The following is a 20,168-nucleotide window of genomic DNA, read 5'->3' as shown; positions in this document are numbered from 1 at the left end:
ATCAAGTTCATATTACATCCATTTGCTTAAGTAACTGAACTCTTTTGTTTTCCATGTTGTAGGTACAGTCTGACATCACATAGGATAATGACTTAGAAAAGTATAAGCACATGAAATCACATTTTAAGCAGCAGTAGGATACAATGTGAGAGTTGGTTCAGCCCTTAAAGGCTTGGCTCAAAACCAAAAACATAAGAAAGCAATCAGAAATATTTTCTTGTATGTAATTTTTATGAGTTATAGCTGTAAAACCAAAGTAGTCATTTAAGTGGAGTGGTAGACTATTGGAGAAAAGAAAAAAGTCTCATCGCCATGGGTTTAGGGTTAGGAATTAATATTTTATTTTGGAGCTGAGTCTGAGTAAGTTAACTTTTAAAATTTGAAAATAAATGGAAAATTATCACAAATGATATTTCAAACATGTTCAAGTATTGCAAATCTCTTCAAATATGTTGCTGCTCAGTGAAACTGGAACTGTCTCAGTAAAGAAAACGAAGGGACAAAGACAGAGGGCTTTGGAGTCATGGTGACAGTGACAAATGCAGAGGACATATCTGAACGGAAACACTATGAGCAGGGTTCAGTTTTTCCTGTCTGACGTCCACTGTGGGTTAAAGTAAACAGTAGTGGTAATTCACCTAAAGATAAACAGGAAACCTTTACTTATTTTTTTTTTTTTTTTGCCACTCGATATGTTAAAAAGCCTCCTTGGTTTTAAAAAAAATGCAATTATGAACCACAGCTGAATGGCCCCAGAGCACACTGGCTCCATTAAATTTGCTTGTGTCTAATTATACCTGCCCAAGGCAGGTGAGAAATGCATACTGATAAGATCTTTTTTTTTTTTTTTTAAACTGGCACTAAAAAAGAAATGAAATAAAATCACTGATTTCTAATCAAATTGCTATCTAAACCTATTGTTGTATTTGCTCTTTAAGACCCGTCTAAAACTAGGCTTTGTGAAACATCATTATAATTATGTTTTAAAGTGTTTGGTGGAAATATTTCCTTCTAGAAAACCTAGTCTAAGTCATCAATGTAAGCCATCACCGTGTCAATCACAAATGCCTTTCTTACATCTTTCAAGTTTAACATTTAAAAACTAGTTTAAAATGTTATTATTTAGAAGCAGCAAGGCTGCTAAATGTTTCCTAGGACATGGAACTGCTATATCTTATCTGAAACATCCTCAGCAAGGCAAGAACAGGAGGCTGGCAAGTACAGAAGTGAAGTACAAAGCCCCATGATTCAGTCACAGTTTAGATAATGACTTTTTATGAATCTATCAAAAAAAGCTCATCTACAATAAATAAATAAACAAACAGGATAAAGAGAAAAAATCTAGAAGATTACTTATGTACTTATCTTCGAAAGCCTTTGTAGGAAACATCAATGGGCAGGACAAGACCACAATCAAAAGGAAAATCTGAGATGCTACAAGGAATGACACGCAGAACTATCGCTAAGCTTTTAGGGCACCTATATATTACCTACATAAAATAGGTAGCAAAAATCAAAATAATAACGGGCCACTAGTGAGATGAAGAACAAAACAGTGTGGTATGTACCTTTAATCCCAGACCCAGGAAGGATGACTATGAACCCTGTCGGTCTGAACCAGCTATTAAGACCTGGATAAAAAAAGTAAGCTAGCTGGTAAGCAAACAAACACACAAGCTTGTGACACTCCACTCCACCACATAAAACAGACATAAAAACCCAAGTAAAATATAAACAATTTAAAAATATACATATAAATCATGAGGCAGATGAGTCAAAATATTTCAAGGTTTGTGCTAGGTAAAATATAGTTACAATGATGATAAATGCTGTGTTCTCCATAGTACCATGAAAATGGATTTCAAATGAAAGAAAAATTAGTCATACTGAGGAAAGGGATTCTCACCAGCAAAGCTATACTGAAGAGTATTAAAGTGAGTTATTGAGGCAGTAGGAAGCTTTCACAGAGTTAAACGAGTACATTAGAGGAGAATAAAGTGTAGTGAGAGGGAGAATATAGGCAATATACATAAATGTTATAGAAACAAAATAATACACTGCAAGGACAGACATGCGTCTAGATTAAGATGCAAGGTAACTATAAAGTACATGTACAGTAACCACTAGACAAGAATAAAAGTAATATTTAAGTAGTTAACTAATAAATGTAATAATGGAAGCACGTTAAGGAAAAAAACATATCAAATACCTTTTATAATTCAGATAAATAATAAGTTGACTATATAAATCCGTATCCAGTTGAAAGCGACAAAGAAAAGCTCAACTACAGAATCCTTCCAAGATGAGTGTGAGCAGAAGAGAGCTGAGGACAAAGTAAGCATGAAAACCCTATCAGAAGGCCGTTTAGTCAGCAGTGTCAGGAAACCTACACTGTGAGGTTGAAGTATATGAAAACAAAGGGGTTTTCTACAGGGAAAGTCTCTGACAACATAAATCCATGTGCCATTAGTCGTAGGTTGGTCTTTTGTCTTGCTCATTTTACACAGGAGTTCACTTTGTAGCCCTGGCTATGCTGTAACTTACTATAGACAAGCTTATCCCTATAATCAACATTTAGAAAGTATTTTAAAAAGACAAGTTTTGAGGAAAACTCACTTTAAGAGAAATAAATACTATTGTAGAATGTGGTACATTTACACAACGGAGTACTACACAGCGGTAAAAAATAATGGCATCTTGAAATTTGCAGACAAGTGGATAGATCTAGAAAAACCATACTGAGTGAGGTAACCCAGACCCAGAAAGACAAATATAGTATGTCTTCACTCGTAAGTGTCTTTTAGACACAAAGCAAAGAAAAACCAGCCTATAGGCCACAATTCCAAAGAAGCTAGACTACAAAGAGGACCCTAAGAGAGACATACATAAATCTACATAGGAAGGTGAAAAAGACAAGATCTCCTGAGGAAATTGAGAGCATGAGGGTCACAGGAGAAAGTAGAAGAATAGAAGCAAGGTAGGGAGGGGAATAAAGAAAAATGTATAGCTCAATAGAAACAATAAAGAAAAAATACGTAGAATAAAAAAAAAAAACAGAAAAAAGAAAAATAAACACTGATGAAGGTGAAGTCTATCTAACAGAGAAAAAGAATCTCTAATAAAAGTTTACCCCAAGGAAATTTCCATGTCCAGATGGCTTAAGTAATCAACACTTTGGAATACTAAGAAAGAATTAATACTAGTCTCATAGGGAATCTTTCAGCAAACAGAAAAGGAGGAAGCACCTCAAGGCTTATGTCATGAAGCCACATTACCCACACCTGTCACTACTACGAAAGAAAATTCTAGATCAGTCTTCTTACAAACATGCATGCAAAAAATCCTAAATAGGGTGAAGAAAATGAATCAAGCACTCATTATTGTCATCAGGACGTCTCCCAGCAGTGTAGGCCATATAAGCATGAAAGATTTACAAAAAGTAGTGTTGTAGGAGGCTACTTGTTTGTTTCTGGCTGCTCAGCCCTGAGATAAGCACACAGAAACTGTATTAATTAAATCACTGCTTGGCCCATTAGCTCTAGCTTCTTATTGGCTAACTCTTACATCTTAATTTAATTCATTTCTATTAATCTGTGTATCACCACGTGGCTGTGGCTTACCGGGTAACGTTCCATCCAGCATCCTACGCCTGTCTCCAGCAGGGATACATGGCTTCTCCTCACTCTGCCTTCTTTCTCCCAGCATTGTTTAATTTTTCCTGCCTAGCTCTACTCTACCCTATCACAGGCCAAGGATTTTCTTTATTCATTAACCGTTAAAAGCAACACATATACAAAAGGACTTCCCACAGCAAAGCAGAATTCCCATTTTGTTGTTCAGACCATTTGTGACCATGCTTGTTATAAATGTCAACACAAGTAAGTTAGCTTTCTTCAGAGAGCATTTTTAGGAAATAATGATTATATAATTCTACTTTGGCAAGGACCTCAGTACCAAAACAACAGATGTAAAGACAAGTTTAGAAAACAGTGGGCCAGGAAAAAGAGCATGAAATCATCAGTATAACCAAAAAGGCCAAGGGTATGAAGTGCTTTAAGTTTAAAAAGGGTAGAGGCAGTGGTTTCTTTATACAATTATCAAAGGATGAATCTTACAAAAATGAATGCATTGAACTATACCAAAATTTACAAGTTTTCTGTTTCAAAGTGTACTACCAGAGAGTGAAGAAAAAACCAGGAGAATATAAACAGCTCTGTTGTAATAGTGGCAAACTGGAAACTACTGTACAGTGTCAACTAAGACAACAATATCTTGTCATGAGAGTGTACATAATACTACTGTCTTCAAAGTGGGGATGACTCTTGTAAGTACATTTGAGCTAAAGAACTCACAGACACAGTAGAGAATACAGTGTGCTTCCATTTGTAAAACATTACAAATCCATGATGAGGTACTAGCGTAGCAAGTGTGAGACCCTGGGTTTCTTTTCTGCCTTCCTTATAAAAGTTTTAAAATTGAAAGAAAGAAAAACTAACAAAATTATGTGTGGTTTTGGGAGGGTAAGTGTCAATGAAGGCAATGATTATAATACTATCTAAATTAGGAAGTCTGGTTCAGTTATGTTATATTTCATCAAAGTATATACTTAGCATTGACGTATTTTTGTACTTATTATGTTTTAACAAAATTTCTTAAAGGATAAAATATGAAGAACGTCTACATTATACGAACAAAAATCTCTTACATAAAATGCAAAGCAAAAAAGGTATGCTACAGACAGATCAACCTGTGGAAAAAGATACAATTCACAAAACAACAAAAAAGAGAGCTCAGTATTTCTATAAATATAGTCATAAAAACTCTGAAAGATGATCAATTATCACTTACGTTTGTAGCTATGGGAAGGGGATGGTTAGCTAAAGAAATGAAAACAAAATACTTAGAAGCCTTTCTTTTGAAAATGTGTGGTATAATAAGAATATTTTCTTTCAATCTCATTGACATACAATCAAAACCAAACATTTCCAAAAAGCTAAATTTCCTTAAATTCTGCAAGGTACAGTTGTTTAAATGGTAGTAGGAAGAAAATCCTTTACATAATAAGCTGTTAATACTTAAGAACTTAAGTTCACTGGTATGTGTCAGACACGATTGCGGGCAGGAAAGGTGTAAGGGCAGATCCATTTAGCCTTTTATTACCAGCCAAGCTTTGGGTTAGGGTTCCTTCACTATGGCCCCAGTACATCCTTTTGGAAAGGCAATATATATTCTCTGTCAATTTATGTTGGAAATTTAAAATTTGCTTTTATATTTTATCAGTGTTTACAGTTAGATTACCGCAAATCTTGAGACTCTTTGGACTTTTAAGCAGTGTTGAGACTGAAAGATTATGAGGACTTTTGAAGCTGGACTAAATACAGATTGTATTATGATATGGCCATGAGCCTTTAGGGACCAGGGAGTGAGATGTGATAGTTTGAGTAAGAAATATCCCCCACAGGGTCTGATATTTGAACATTTGACACCCAGCTGGTGACATTGCTTGGGGGATGTCACAGAACCTTCCAGAGGTGTGTCCTTGCTGGTGGAAGGACATCATTGGGGGGGGGGGCAGGATTGTGCTTTGAGAATTTATACAATTGCCCACTTCCCATTTGTTCTATTTCCTGACATGATCTCTAGTTCCCTGATCTTGCTGCCATGCCGTTTGCTTCCATGCCTTTCCTCCATGCTGGACTCTTAAAATATTTACTGCTTCTTCCACAGGTTGTTTTTCATCATTGTGTTTTAACACAGCGACAGCAGATTACCAAATATATATACCAAGATTACACAGGATACTTATTGGAGATCTATCTTATATGTCCATGTAGAATTGAGTCTTTTCTTCTTTGCTACTACCATGGGATTGTTCTGTAAAAAATGGATTTTTTTTAAACCATAAGAGTTTTACTTATTATTTTTTTCAGATTATTTTAATGAATTAAAATTGATAAGAAACCTATACTGTAATGTATATATTTATATGTATAAATATAATGTTTATATATACATATAAACATAGTAGTGTTTGTTAGAATAAATTTCACACATGTATACCTTCAGGTAGTGAACAGAAGTCACATGCTATAAATATTAAAATCATACTTAAACTTTTGTTATGTAGATACAAAAGACAAGTAAATTAATTCAGTTATATTTTTTGTCCAAAGGTTTAAAAGCATTAACTCACCATTTCTATTTCCCTCCTGAAGCATAAACTAAATAAAGACACAGCACTAGTTATGTTTAATCACAATGGGGGCAATGTTGAGTTCTGTGGCTCTGTCCTTCCAATGAGGCCCTAATGCCATGGAAGATCTGGTAGTAAAAGAGACATGATATCTTCCAGCATGGTATAGGATGAGTACAGCACGTATCATCTTAGAAAATCCAGGAGCGAATAAGAATCCAGGAAAGCAACAGAGCACATTCTGCACAGCTTCACACAGAAGCCCAGCAGTAAATATGGCTTCAGCGCAGGCTTTAAGAGCTGCCCAGAAGACTTTCATAAAAGAGAACATCTTGTCAATTATTCTCATCTTAGCAGCAAAAGAGAGCAGCTGCACACTGAGCACACAAGGCCTTCCACTGGAACACACCACAGCTTTAGCAGACAGAGCAGAGCAGTGCTGATTAAGAAGTGCTAAGTGCCACACACATGTCACCCTTCCTTTAGTATTATCTGTAACTATGAATTTATTCATGAAATCATCTCAGAGATGGGTGGGGTGGACACTCTGAAGCGTGGTACGCAGTTCAGGCTTTGACACCCTGCACCTTCACTGCATTCTCTCTAATGGGTTCATGGATTAAATGCATTAGCCTCAAAGATGTTTCAAAAATGAATACAATGATATAAATTAAAAACGACAAACTCACTGTGTTTACACCTATCAAATAAAACTCCCAGATGTGCTTTTTCTTTTATGATCCTTAACCAAAAATAATTTCCTTTCAAAAATAACACAAAGTTATTCTGTTTTTGTATTATTCACAATGATAAAGCACAAGGTAATATTTGATGCTAGTTATGTATCTTAAGAGGCTTCCAAAAAGAAAAACACCAAACAAACTGCCCCTAACTCCTATATTTTCTGTTTTACATTACCCTTAATTCCAAATTACATAGACACTTAGAAAACCATAATATCAGTTTTTTATTGTTAAGTATATACTTCAAATGAGATAGATGTTCACTAGTACTGTCTTTGCATATATGTAAAGGGCAATTTTGAAATGTTCTCTCTCTCTCTCTCTCACACACACACACACACAAACACACACACAGTGCTTACTTAATATTTGTGACTCCACATGCTTATAACTAAATCATTGACCCCTCTTCAGCGCATATGTAATATGCGGCCTTGGATTATTTATGCGGTAGTAGACAACAGCTTTGAAAACTTGGTTCCATACCCAAAGCTGCTACTTTGATGATGATGGCTTCAATGTTAGACGCTATCATCTCTCGGAGCAAGTCTTCCTGGTTTCTCTGCCATAAGTAAGTCAAAGGCTGGAGATCAAGCCGTTTACATCTACAAAGTAAAAAGAAAAAAATTAACATATTAGGGGCCCCAGCAATTTGATTTTAAACACAATGCTTCTTTCAATGATTTTAACTTTTAAAATGCTCTTTCTCCTCTTCCTACCCTTATTTTTTAAAATGCCTTGTGAAGCCAGAGAGGTGACTCAAGGGATAAAGGCACTTGCTATCTGAGTTCATTTCTGGAACTCTCATGGTGGAAGGAGTTCTTTGAACTCCATGTCCTTTGCACCATGGGATGTAGATATCCACACAGTCACAAACACAATGAAAAAAAAATGGTAAAAATTTAACAATGCTTTGCACATTTAATTTTTATGGACTATAAACAAACATAAAAAAAATCAGTCTCCAGGAAGACTGGAAATAATCAACTTTAGCAAGGCTTTAAGCTTAGAAATCAGTGTCAAAAAGCATACCATGACAATTAATAATTATTCTCATTTTCAATACTTCCATAAATTGGCAAATATGGAAAGGCATAGTTCAATGGGAAGGGTATGATGATTTCATACTACAAGTTTATCAGATTCTCCATACACTAAAAGTCAAGGGGGAAGAGGAGTTGAAAGATTCCTAACTGTTTCGAAACACTTTGCCTAGGTTTCAGAACGACTGATTTGCTAATAGAGATGTATTACCTATTCCTTAGGCCATCATTTCAAAGTATTATTTATTTATGTTCTTGATTTAGATGAAACTCTCTAAGATGACTTGGTTTATCCAGAGGATATGGTCACTGGAAAGCTGCTCCTGTTCCAGTGGATCAGCACACAGTGAAAGCATATGGACGGCACTATTCACTCAGTGCTACTGAAGAGAAGGCGCAGGGGCACTTGTGGGGTTCTATGCAGACCCAGTGCTACTGAAGAGAAGGCGCAGGGGCACTTGTGGGGTTCTATTCAGACTCTGTGCTACTGAAGAGATGTGCACTTGTGAGGTTCTGAGCAGAGTTGTAGGAGGAAATACTGGGGTTATGGTAATATTTAGTTGTATACATACATGAATTTCTCAAAAAAATTTAAAAAATAGAAAACAAATACGGCTTTTGTTAATTAGGTAAACATATGTTTAGCTCTATAGAGCATCCATAACAGATGTGCTTAGGATTTGGGTACAATTACTTATTTTTTTAATTCATTAACAATGCTTTTTATTTATTTTTATATTCTTTTTAAATTTCATCTATTTTATGTTCAGGCTGCAGCCTGCCATTCTCCCTTCCCAGTCTCCCCCATCCTCTCTTCTTCTGTCTCCCTCTAGAAAAAGGCAGGTCTGCCATGAATATCAATAAAACATGGCATATCAAGTTGCAGTAATACTAAGCACCTCCTCATGTATTAAGGCTGGGAAAAGTGACCCAATATGAGAAGCAGAGTCCCAAAAGACAGTAAGAGTCAGAAACAACCCCTGTTCCTGCTGTTAGGAGTTCCACAAGAGGACCAAATTACACACCTGTAACATATATGCAGAGGGCCTAGGACAGTCTCATGCAGGCCCCCAGGTTGTTCATTCAGTCTCTGTGAGCCCCATGAGCCTAGGTTAGTTGATTCCATGAGCCTTCTCTACAGCCCTCTGACTCCTCCACTCCTCCACAGGACCCCGGAACTCTGCTTAATATTTGCCTGTGGGTCTCTCCATCGGTTGCTAGATGATGCCCCTCTCATGACAATTGGGCTAGGCATCAATCTGGTCACAGGATATGGTCAATGCAGGCTATTTATACACTATTATGTCCTCCCCATTGGAAGATCTTGGAATTATAACTCCTGCCTTTCACATTCTGAGCACACATTCAGATACTAAATTTAGTCCTCAATCCCCAATCCCGATTTTTAAATTATTTATGATTTTAAAATATTAGAAAGATTGATGTTCTCTTACACATTTTCTACTCGCACACGTTGATAATCAGAAAGTATAGCACCTACAGATACTCCTTCTATTTCTTCTTTTTCCTGAAAATAAAAGAAAAACATATAAACTTAAAAAATAGGTATGTGGTTTGTATCATTCTCTAAAAATTACACATGAACTGCATATTACCTAAGAAGCCACCTTCAAATCAAAGTAATTACCTGCAAATACACATTTAGGATAATTATCTGTATATACATTGTAATCATCCTCCTAGTAGCAAAAAAGTAATTATTCTTTTACTTGAATTTTAACTCCAGACCTACTTTCATTAAGAAAAGACTTAGAAGCGTTCCAAAATGTTTTCACGTTTATATACTTAATGACACTGAAATTCTACCAAGGATAATATCTTCTCAGATTGAGTAATTTCTAAAATTTACACAATAGTACCATCAGATATGCTACACACTGGCTTCTGATCTATAGATCAGAAAAAGATGAGCAGTACAGAGGCATGTAGAATGCAGAAATGATTGAGGAACTGCCTAGTATCACACAGTACTAAAGAACCCTAACACACAGGAAGGAATGGATTATCACCAACACAGTCACAAGTGACTGTACCAGCATGGTCCAGAGGGTTAAAGACTTTGTCCAACATACTCATGAGTTTGCTGAAGGAGAATGTAAAGTCACTCATATGTTTGCAGAGGGCCTTGAGGCCAGAGTGAATCAAAAGGTAGAGAAGATCAGTCAAGGATAAAGACTGTTACAGAAAACTTAGGAATGTCAAAGAACAGTTCTAAAACGAGACTTAATATAAAGTGAAATATAGTTACTCAAGGGAAGAACAACACACACCATAGATATGAACCAGGGAAATGTTATCTATGACAGAGAAATGAAGGGAATGCTAGAGGTAATTATTAATATGGTTCTGAGTAGAAATTCTCTGAATACTTGTAAGAGAAAATCCATCTTAGCATACAGACTGATAGAAGAAATCACTTCAGAGAGATAACATCACTGGTAATACATTGGTTTACAATCATGGTAGCTCACAACAGAAGTAAGAGTGTTTCACAGAAAACAAATCATGCTTCCAGGCACAAAAAAAGAATCCTAACATGCTGAAATAACAGTTTGTCCTAAAAGGATACTATAGTAAATAAACAAAGAATTATGCAAGAGATTTTTTTCCTGCCATTGAAGAATTTAAAATATACCCACTCTAATGATAGAAAACTATTTTTCCAAACTGCCCCAAAATAAAATGACTATTTCTGTGAGATAACATTTCAGGAAAAGAGGTATTCCCTGTATTTACCCTATCAGCAACTTTGTGAAGCTCTTAACCTTTCTTTAACCTCCCTAAACATTTTCTTTCCCTAAAAGTCACTATATTCTTCATTAATAGATCATATAGTAGGGAAGGTACCAAAAGATAAGCTTTTCAGTTCTCTTCCTGTTTTGTATCTCGGAAGTTCTAACCTAATAAATCATGAAGCACTGGATTATATGTGTGTATATAATATTATATATGCATATTTAAATGCATGTGTAGTACACTGTTAATTATGGAAACAAGGACAAGGTATAGGCATAGGCAAGAGCTTTCTGTAAAGAACTTCAAAAGCAGAAGAAAACCCCCAAGAACCAGTAAATAAGACTGCATGAAATGAAAAGGCTCTGTACAGAAATGGGAGCTACCAACAGTGAAGAGACAGCATATAGAAGGGAAGACAAACTATGCCAGCTATTATCCAGACAAGGAACTAATGCATAGAATAGATTAAGAAATACAAAAATCAAGTTCAGTTTATGGCCATATCTGGAAGTCAACTGAGAGCCAATTTCTGGAGAATCTCTTTTTCCCACTCATAAAATAAGGCACAAAGTAAGCATATATTTAAAATGCAAATTCAGAGTGCTGGAGAGATGGCTCACCAGGTTAGAGTTAGAACTTCAATGTGAAAATTTTGTGGGGACACAATTAAGTCTAAAATTCTATCTAAAGAAGATGAGACTACAATTTGCACAAATATCTCAAATATCATATTATTATTTTCTTAATCATAGGAAAATCACTCAAAATTTACACGTACATTCATTTCTTTATTCTATGTCCTGGCATGTTGGGAGGCAAAATTACTCACAGGTTTACTAACACCAATTTTAAAATTCTAATGTGTCACACACACACAAAGTGATATGTATGTATATATACATATATTAACACATTGGATGTGGATGTGAGATTTATTACTGAACATGATTTGGTAGGGTACAGGGCGCACTGGACTATTACAGGGGATATATTTGCCTCTATAACCATTAAGAATGAACCACTTCTTAGTAACTATGTTTCAATTCATTTGGATTATACTTGGTGAAGCTCTACTACTTTGAGATGTGGATCTTCTGTCAGCCAGGGAACTTGAACTGGCTCTATGCAGAGGCTCAAACACATATTCCTTATTCTGCGGCTTGGTGTAGCTGAACAGGATGACCTGGCCAATGGAATCCTCGGCATTGTTTCATGGCCCTTCCCAAAGAAAGGCACCACGCATACCTGTCTGGAGTCCGTCAGCCCCAGCACAGGACAACTTGTTGATTTGGAAGACACAAAAAGGGTGGAGCCTCACTTGAAATGAAACTCTACCATGTATTTGTTGGCACAAATCAGGCAGCCTCCAGAGCTTCGGAAATGAATTCCACATATACATTTGACACCATGTCGCCACAAATTATGAATTCATCGATTATTGCCTTCTTCCATTCCAAGCCAGAGGCAGATCATAGCACCTGGTACATCTTGACAGAAGTGAAACTTTGGATATGGCTTGCTCGTACAATACCATTAACATTGGGCAGGGCACTTGCCCATAACGACAATAGGGTCATCAGTGTTCCATACTATATTAAGGAAGGAGGAACATTTAAAAATATCACAGCGCGTATTCTTGGGGAATTAAAATCTTGTGGTCAGGAATATAGAGGAATATAAAGACTGTTGACATGTCTATGTAGCGCTTAATGGACTATAAACAAGAGCTACGTTGATGGAGAGTAACATCATGAACTACTCTAATTTTGGCTTCTTGAGGCAAGGGCTTATGAAGCTCAGGTTGTCTTTGAGCTCCTCTGATCCTCCACCTCCAGGGTGTTGGATCAGGCATGTACCATTAAATTTAACACAGGAACTATTTATTTTTAAATATAAAAATTATATTCCAAATACTAGACATTCAGAATTGTCTACTGTTTCCCTGTATTCTCCTTAGCATAGCATCTGTATATAAAACCCCAAATGAAAAAATATGGCTGTAAGACTATAAATAACTTATGCACTAACATTTATGCTAACATAAATCCGAACAGGTCTAATTGTCAGTCTCCACTTGGTAGCTACTTCTGAACTGTCCATATTAAGCAAGTAAAGGACTCTGTGATGCCACTGTTGTTATTTTTAGCATAGAGAGACGGATAAACATGGATCTACTTATTGGAGTTTATGAACTAGTATTCAACAATTGTTAAGTACTCTTAAAAAGAGTACACCACGAATATCCACATTCAAGGCTGGATGTGTACTCTTCTGTGATACATAGCTAATGCTGTGTGTTCTTATTTATATACAAAGCTCTAGACAGGGATTACAATGATGAAGACAGGTGGTTATACATCAATAAGGATAATCTTAAGCAGAATCTAGGCGAGTTTAAAGGTACAAATTCAGAACTAAGTTATGATTTTGCTCATTAATATTCACTGGACTCAATGTTGAATATTTGGCTCACGAAGCCCCCTGAATTGGAACTAAGATGTCTATTTTTGTCAATGAAAATGAACCCTAATTATTCTAAAGTTGAGAAGATATGTTGCATCTATCAGAGATACTATTTTCTTTGAAAAATGTCTCAGTTATCAGTATTATTCTGCTAATGAGTTCTTGCCTGTTGAGAAAAAAATGATCTGCTGAATTTAAAGTGTTTTTTTTTTATCTGAAAGGCATTCTAAAATTTTTAATACGACTCATTCATTAAAGACAAACTCTTGCATTATCTTCTAAGTGGCAATATTTGGACTTCTGGCAATATACCATTACTGAGCATGAAAGGAACCCTTATGAATATCAATGATGTTCTGCAGCCTAGATAACTAAACCAGATATGAATATGGCTGGTTAAGTACCATATGTTTTTTTTCTTTAAGCTTCTAATTCTTCATTTATTCTAGACAAATAAAGAGAACCACAGAAACATACCATTTAAGTGAAATAATTTTGAATGCAACGTTTAGAACTCCCAAATAAAGTTCACTAAAAAATTTGTTAAGTTAAAAATGTTATTTTTCTTAGCATAATCAATAGAAACATTCTAAAATGGAAAATGATCACCATCTGGCATTGTACCATTAAGCACTTAGCTCAAGACAGAATATTAGGTCACTAATTTGCAGTATTATCATCTTGTTTTATGAGATTTCTCAAAGAAATAAGCGAAAAAGTTGTTAAGGCAGAAAACTAAATGACAAAGAAATTGCAGTAGATAAAATAATTTTTCAGTGACTTCCATCTAAAAACAAACATTGCATTATTTTACTTCTGCTTTTCCACCTGATTTGTGATAGTGTGATATCACTTCAGCCCAAACTTTTACATTACATTACAGTCTGAAAAGAAAGAATGAAGTGTTTTTCTTTAAGGCCCAAGGCATTTTTGTTGATAGAATAAGGCAGTTTATTGCTAATGTTTTTTTTGAGGAACCTCCTCTGCTAACTTCCACAGTGGCTGCAGTAATGTACATTCCTTCTAACAGGGTATAAGGAGTCCTTTTGTGTGTGTGTTGTGGAACAGTTTTATTTTCCTGGATGATAGTTATTCTGATTGTGACAAGTCAGGTATCGTGAACATTTCTCTGAAAGTTCCCTTGAAGGAATTCTGGGAAGAGCCAATGAGAGAATGTTGTTAATAATAAGCACGAAATAGTTGCAAATAGTGTGCAGATAAATCCAAGGTGAGTTAATGAACACTGAAATGTGTGAAGCCTGGTTTTTTATCTTCACTTTTCTCCTTTTATTGAAAATAAAGCTTTCCGCTATTTACAAAAAACATCAAGACTACATTTTCCCTTTCCTCTAATCCTCCCAGTTCCCCCCCCCCCCCCCCCCCCCCCCCCCCCCCCCCCCCCCCCGCCACACCAAGACCCACTCACTTCCTATATAATTCCCATCAAAACTCTAATGCAATTTTTCACAGAAATTGAAAAAAAAAACCTTAAAATTCATATGGAAACAAAAAGATTCAGAATAATCTTTTTCAATGAAACACTGCTGATGGTATTATTATTACTTTGTCTTAGAGTTATACAGAATCACAGTAATGAATATAGCATGGTGCCGTCATAAAAAAACAAATTCACTGGTCATTAGAACACAACCGAGGATCCATGCTCCTATAACCACCAGTATTTGACAAAGGGGCCTGAAATAATACACAGTGAAGAAAAGACAAACTGGATAGCAAGTGTAGGATTGTGCACAGAGTCTACGGCAGATGTGGTCTCGATGCTGTGATGGTAAAGTGAACAAGCCCCCATCCTTAGCTCATAAGCTATCTCCAACTGATAATCATTTAAAATGAGAAATTTTACAAGTCTCACTGGATACACAATCCACACTCAAATGCAAGCCCCCTTCCCAGCAGTTAATGGCTAGCACACAATGAACTCAATAGTATTTCTAGAGTTTTTTGGTCTCACAATGCTGTGCCTGGGCATTTTTTTTAACCTTACAGATATTTGGCTTAGACATTATGCTTTCCACTTCTGTTTTTATAGGATTTTCTGTGTGTGTGAATGTGGGTGTCCCAGAACTGGTGTTTCTTGTGGTTTTTCTTTGGCTCATTTGTTTTGTTCTATACTGGTTTGTTTTCATTTCATCTTATTTTATGTACTGTTGTTATTAATAGTATTTTAGATGCCTGTTTGGATTCTAATAAGAGAGAAAGGAAGGGAGTGGATTTATGTGGGGAGGTAAGTAGGGAGGATATGGGAGAAATTGGATGATAGAAAACCTATATACCGTATGAAAGTCTAACTTATTATTTTTTTATTTTTTATATTTTCTTAAAAGGGAAAAAAATCATGAAACTGGATCTCTATTGCTCACCTTGGAGGAAATTCAACTTTAAATGTATGACCAGTCTCAATTTAAAGCTAGATACCCCAAATCTGATAGAAGAAAAGGTAGGGAATATGCTTGAACTTACAGGTAGAGGAAGAAACTTTCTGGATAGAACCCAATTTAGTGCAGTCATTTGGATCAAGAACTGATAAACGTGTATGGGTGCACCCCTCGCTGTCCTGAGTTCCTTGCTTGTGCTCTCTCTCCTTCTGCTTATGATTTGAACCTTGAGATTTCAGTCCGGTGCTCCATTGTGGGTCTCTGTCTCTGTCTCCTTTCATCGCCTGATGAAGGTTAATATTCAGGAGGATGCCTATATGATTTTCTTTGGGTTCTCCTTCTTATTTAGCTTCTCTAAGAACCCGAATTATAGGCTCAATGTCCTTTATTTATGGCTAGAAACCAAATATGAGTGAGTACATCCCATGTTCCTCTTTTTGGGTCTGGCTTACCTCACTCAGGATGGTGTTTTCTATTTCCATCCATTTGCCTGCAATACACTGGGACAAGGGGGATGTTTTATCGGGAACTCACCAAGGCCAGCTGGCCTGGGTCTGAAAAAGCCCGGGTTAAAACTGGTCTCGCTGAACATAGTGGACAATGAGGACTACTGAGACCTCAAGAACAATGGCAATGGGTTTTTGATCCTACTGCACCTATTGGTTTTGTGGGAGCCTAGGCAGTTTGGATGCTCACCTTACTAGACCTGGATGGAGGTGGGTGGTCCTTGGACTTCCCACAGGGCAGGGAACCCTGATTGCTCTTTGGGCTGACTAGGGAGGGGGACTTGATTGGGGGAGGGGGAGGGAAAGGGGAGGCAGCGGTGGGGAAGAGACAGAAATCTTAAATAAAAAAAAAGAACTGATAAACGGGGCCTCTTAAGAAAGTTTGTGGCCTCACAGTCTGCCCCAGCCACACAACTGTCACCCAAATTCAGTGGGACTAGTTTGGACCTATGCTTTTTCCTTCCCTGTCCGGCTGGAGTTGGTGAGCTCCCATTAGCTCAGGTAACCTGTTTCAGTGGGTATCCCCATCATGGTGTTGACCTCTTTGCTCATATTATCACTCCTCCCACTCTTCAACTGGACTTTGAGAGCTCAGCCCAGTGCTATGCTGTGGGTCTCCTGCCCTGTTTCCATCAGTTGCTGGATGAAAGTTCTATGGTGATATTTAAGATATTCATCAGTCTGACTACAGGGCAAAGGCAGTTTGGAGCCATTGGCAGTGGCACCAGGAATTATTTTATTAATTAATTACTTAATTTTTACTGGCTTTTTGGGACCTATCCTCTTTGGATGTATACTTTGCTCAGCCTAGATATAGTAGGGAGGGCTTTGGACCTTTGCCAAAGCAATGTGCCTTACCCTCTCTGAGGAGGGGATAGGGGGAGGGAGTAGGTACAGGGAATGGGAGGAGGAGAGGGAATGGGAACTGGGATTGGTATGTAAAATGAAAAAAGATAGTTTGATTTCCTTTTAAAAAATACAATAAAAGAAACTAAAAAAAAGAAAGCTTGTGAAGAGTCAAAGACATTATTTGAGTGAAGAGGCAGCAGACAGAATGGGAAACAAGTTTACTACATAACCAATATAAAGAGGGTCAGTGTCTATAATACAAAGAGCTAAAAATTAATATATATATTAAAATTAATATATATATATATATATACTGAGGAAATAGCCAATTAAAAGTGGTATGGTTGTTTGAGTGATAATGGCCCCTATAGGCTCATGTATTTGAATAAAATTTTGGTCCCCAGTTGGTGAAACTGTTTGGGAAGGAGTAGGAGATGTGGCCTTGTTGGAGAAGGTGTGTCACTAGGGGTTGGCACTGAGGTTTTAAGCGCTCAAGCCACAGCCAATTAACTCTTTCTCTGCCTCATGCTGTGGATCAGATGTAAGCTCCCAACTATTGCTATAGTACCACGCCTGCCTGCCTGCTGCCATGATCCCAACCAAGATAGGAACAGAGTCACATTTTGAAACTATAAGTCCCAAATTATATGCTTTCTTTATAAGCTGTCTTGGGCATAGTGTCTCATCAGAGCAGTTTAAAAATAACCAAGACATGGAACTAAAGAGAGTTTTCAAAGCAGAAATTCAGTGGCTGAGAAACAGTTTAGAAATACAGGTGAAGAACTAGGATGAGTTAGAGGGAGGGAACCATAAGCAGGATATATTATGTGAGGAAATCTATTTTCAATAAAAGGGAAAATGTAAAGAAGAACAACAACAAATGAACAAACAAATAAAAAACAAACAAGCATGAAAGGGATTTACCAAAAGAAAAGCAAAACAAAACATTCTTGCCATCAGGGAAAGGCAAATCAAAGCTACTTTGAGATTTCCTCTTACTCCAGTAAGAATGGGTGCGATAAAACAAACAAACAAACAAACAAACAAGCAAGCAAAAACAAAGGACAACAGATGTGGGGTGGGGAAAGAGGAATTCGTATTCAACATCAATAAAGGTACAAACTGGCTCCACCACTAGGAAAATTGGTGTTGAAGTGCCTCAAAATGCTAGAAGCAGATTTGCCAACTGATTCAGCTATCCCATGCCTGAGCATATTCCAAAAGGCCTCAATATCCTGCCTTAGAGACATAAGCCCATCCCCAGCCATTGCTGCTCTATTCACAACAGCAGATGGAAATGATCTGTTTATCTGCTGATGAATGGACAATAAAAATGTGGTACACAATGGCAATGTATTCAGTCATAAAAAGTGAAATCTGTAAGAAAATTGATAGAACTGGTAACAATCATTTTGAATGAGATAATCCAGACAAAGACTACATGATCCCTCCCATATGTAAATGTTTTATTTTATGTTCATGATGATTGCTCTCTTTGCATGCATGTCTGTGTACCAGTACTGTGCCTGATGCCCACAGAGGTCAGAAGAGGGTGTCAGGTCCCCTGGAACTGGAGTTAGGTATGGTTGTGAGCTGTTATGTGGGTGCTAAGCTCAAACCCAGGACCTCTGCAAGAGCAACAACTGCTCTTAAACACTGAGCTATCTCGCTAGCCCAATAATAAGCAGTTTTATTAAGGCATGTTCATTGTGCATTGTGACAGATTTCATAAAAATATTTTACCCTAGTATATTGTGTACATTGATCATATTGATGCCTGTAGTGACAGAACTGTATGAAAGTATCTCTTTCATTGAAAGAGACTGTTTTTTAACAGAACTCACAGCAAAGTTAATAATACACTTCAAGATGACTTAAGACTACATATTTAACCTGCTATACTACTGTTTTAAGTTTAATTTGGCTTTAAGATAACACAGGAACAATCAACTTTACTATGCTTTGGATTTCCCATGCAATCAGTTTTTACAACCTAAGCTTTAATCTTAAGTCATATACTCTTCCATGTCTCTGAGACAGAGTAATGTATGGGTTTATGTATGTGTTGTGGTAATTATTTTCTAAAAGCAGTCAATAGTTTCAAAGAAATACTCAACCAACATTCCCCCATAAATGTTGGAAGCAATATGAAGATGTAGCTTGATCGTGTGCTTGCTAGTTTGAAACAATTTTGTCAGTAAAATGGCTTCTCCTCTTGTAAAAGTCTATTAAAGATTTTCTACAAAGAATTTGTCACTCTTTGCCCATGTCATGGTTTCACTACATTTCAGTGAATACAGAGGAAAGCCCTTTGATTTGCAACAGGGGAGACTATAAATAGACCAGTAGCACAAACTACAGAGAGATAGAAGATACACAGAGATGTAGAGAAATAACGTTTGGTCAAATTAGTCCTAGAGGAAGTCTTTGTTTTATCTATCTATCTATCTATCTATCTATCTATCTATCTATCTATCTATCTATCTATCTATTTAAAATTTCCACCTCCTCCCATACTCCCATTTCCCTCCTACTCCCCCCCACTCTCCCTCCCCCTCACTCTCCAGTCCTAAGAGAAGTCAGTGTGCCCTGCCTTGTGGGAAGTCCAAGCCCCCCCTCGATCCTATGAAGGTGTGCATCCAAACAGACTAGGCTCCCAAAAAGCCAGTACATTTGGGCAGTTGAGAAGAGGGAGCCTTCACATTCACCTCCTTGCTTCTCCCACCCTCTTTCATAGTACTTTCCTCCCTGGACAATTCTAGCTCATTACACAGACATATATTCATACTATTTTATTGTTATATAGGATCTAAGACCCACTAATCTGATAAAATCTGTGATATTGTATGAAATAAAGACCATTTATTTATTTTATAAATAAATATATTATAAGAGTTTAACAAAGTATGGAGATGGTCTTTTATAGGTCTTCTTTTGATTGGTCAAGCTGCAGCTATAGCCAAGAGATCAAGATACTTGCTAAAGTGGGTTTTTATGCATGTTTTAAAATCAGGTACCACCTAATAGCATATAGATACAGAATTATGTCCATGGGCCAAATATGTCCAAGGGTCAAAAATGGTTTTGGAAGTTGTCTTAATTACTTTTTTATTACCACAATAAATACCATGACCAAGGCAACCTGAAAAAGAGTTTATGGAAGCTTTCACTCAGTTGTGGGGGTTAGTGTCTATGGCCATCATGTTGAGGACAGCAAC

General features: G+C 36.8%; 1 protein-coding gene and 1 pseudogene across 3 annotated transcripts in view; both read right to left on the bottom strand.

Annotated features, from left to right (window-relative positions):
* Positions 1 to 20,168, bottom strand: part of Dph6 (diphthamine biosynthesis 6) — a 108,340-nt gene that overhangs the window by 30,605 nt on the left and 57,567 nt on the right. For all 3 annotated transcript variants that reach the window (XM_050134170.1, XM_050134171.1, XM_050134169.1), the window contains exons 4-5: positions 9,434 to 9,507; positions 7,423 to 7,541 (exon numbers count right to left, since the gene is read on the bottom strand). In XM_050134170.1, the coding sequence (XP_049990127.1) occupies positions 7,423 to 7,541; positions 9,434 to 9,507 (193 nt within the window). The remainder of the gene's footprint in view (positions 1 to 7,422; positions 7,542 to 9,433; positions 9,508 to 20,168) is intronic.
* LOC126496660 (60S ribosomal protein L10-like) lies at positions 11,810 to 12,296 on the bottom strand (annotated as a pseudogene).

The sequence above is a fragment of the Alexandromys fortis genome, unplaced genomic scaffold (assembly GCF_014885135.2).
Source record: "Alexandromys fortis isolate MF-2015 unplaced genomic scaffold, M_Fortis_MF-2015_v1.1 scaffold_6, whole genome shotgun sequence".
Lineage (NCBI taxonomy): Eukaryota > Metazoa > Chordata > Mammalia > Rodentia > Cricetidae > Alexandromys > Alexandromys fortis.
The sequence above is the reverse complement of the archived record's forward strand: the minus strand, read 5'-3'. Positions and strand labels throughout refer to the sequence as shown.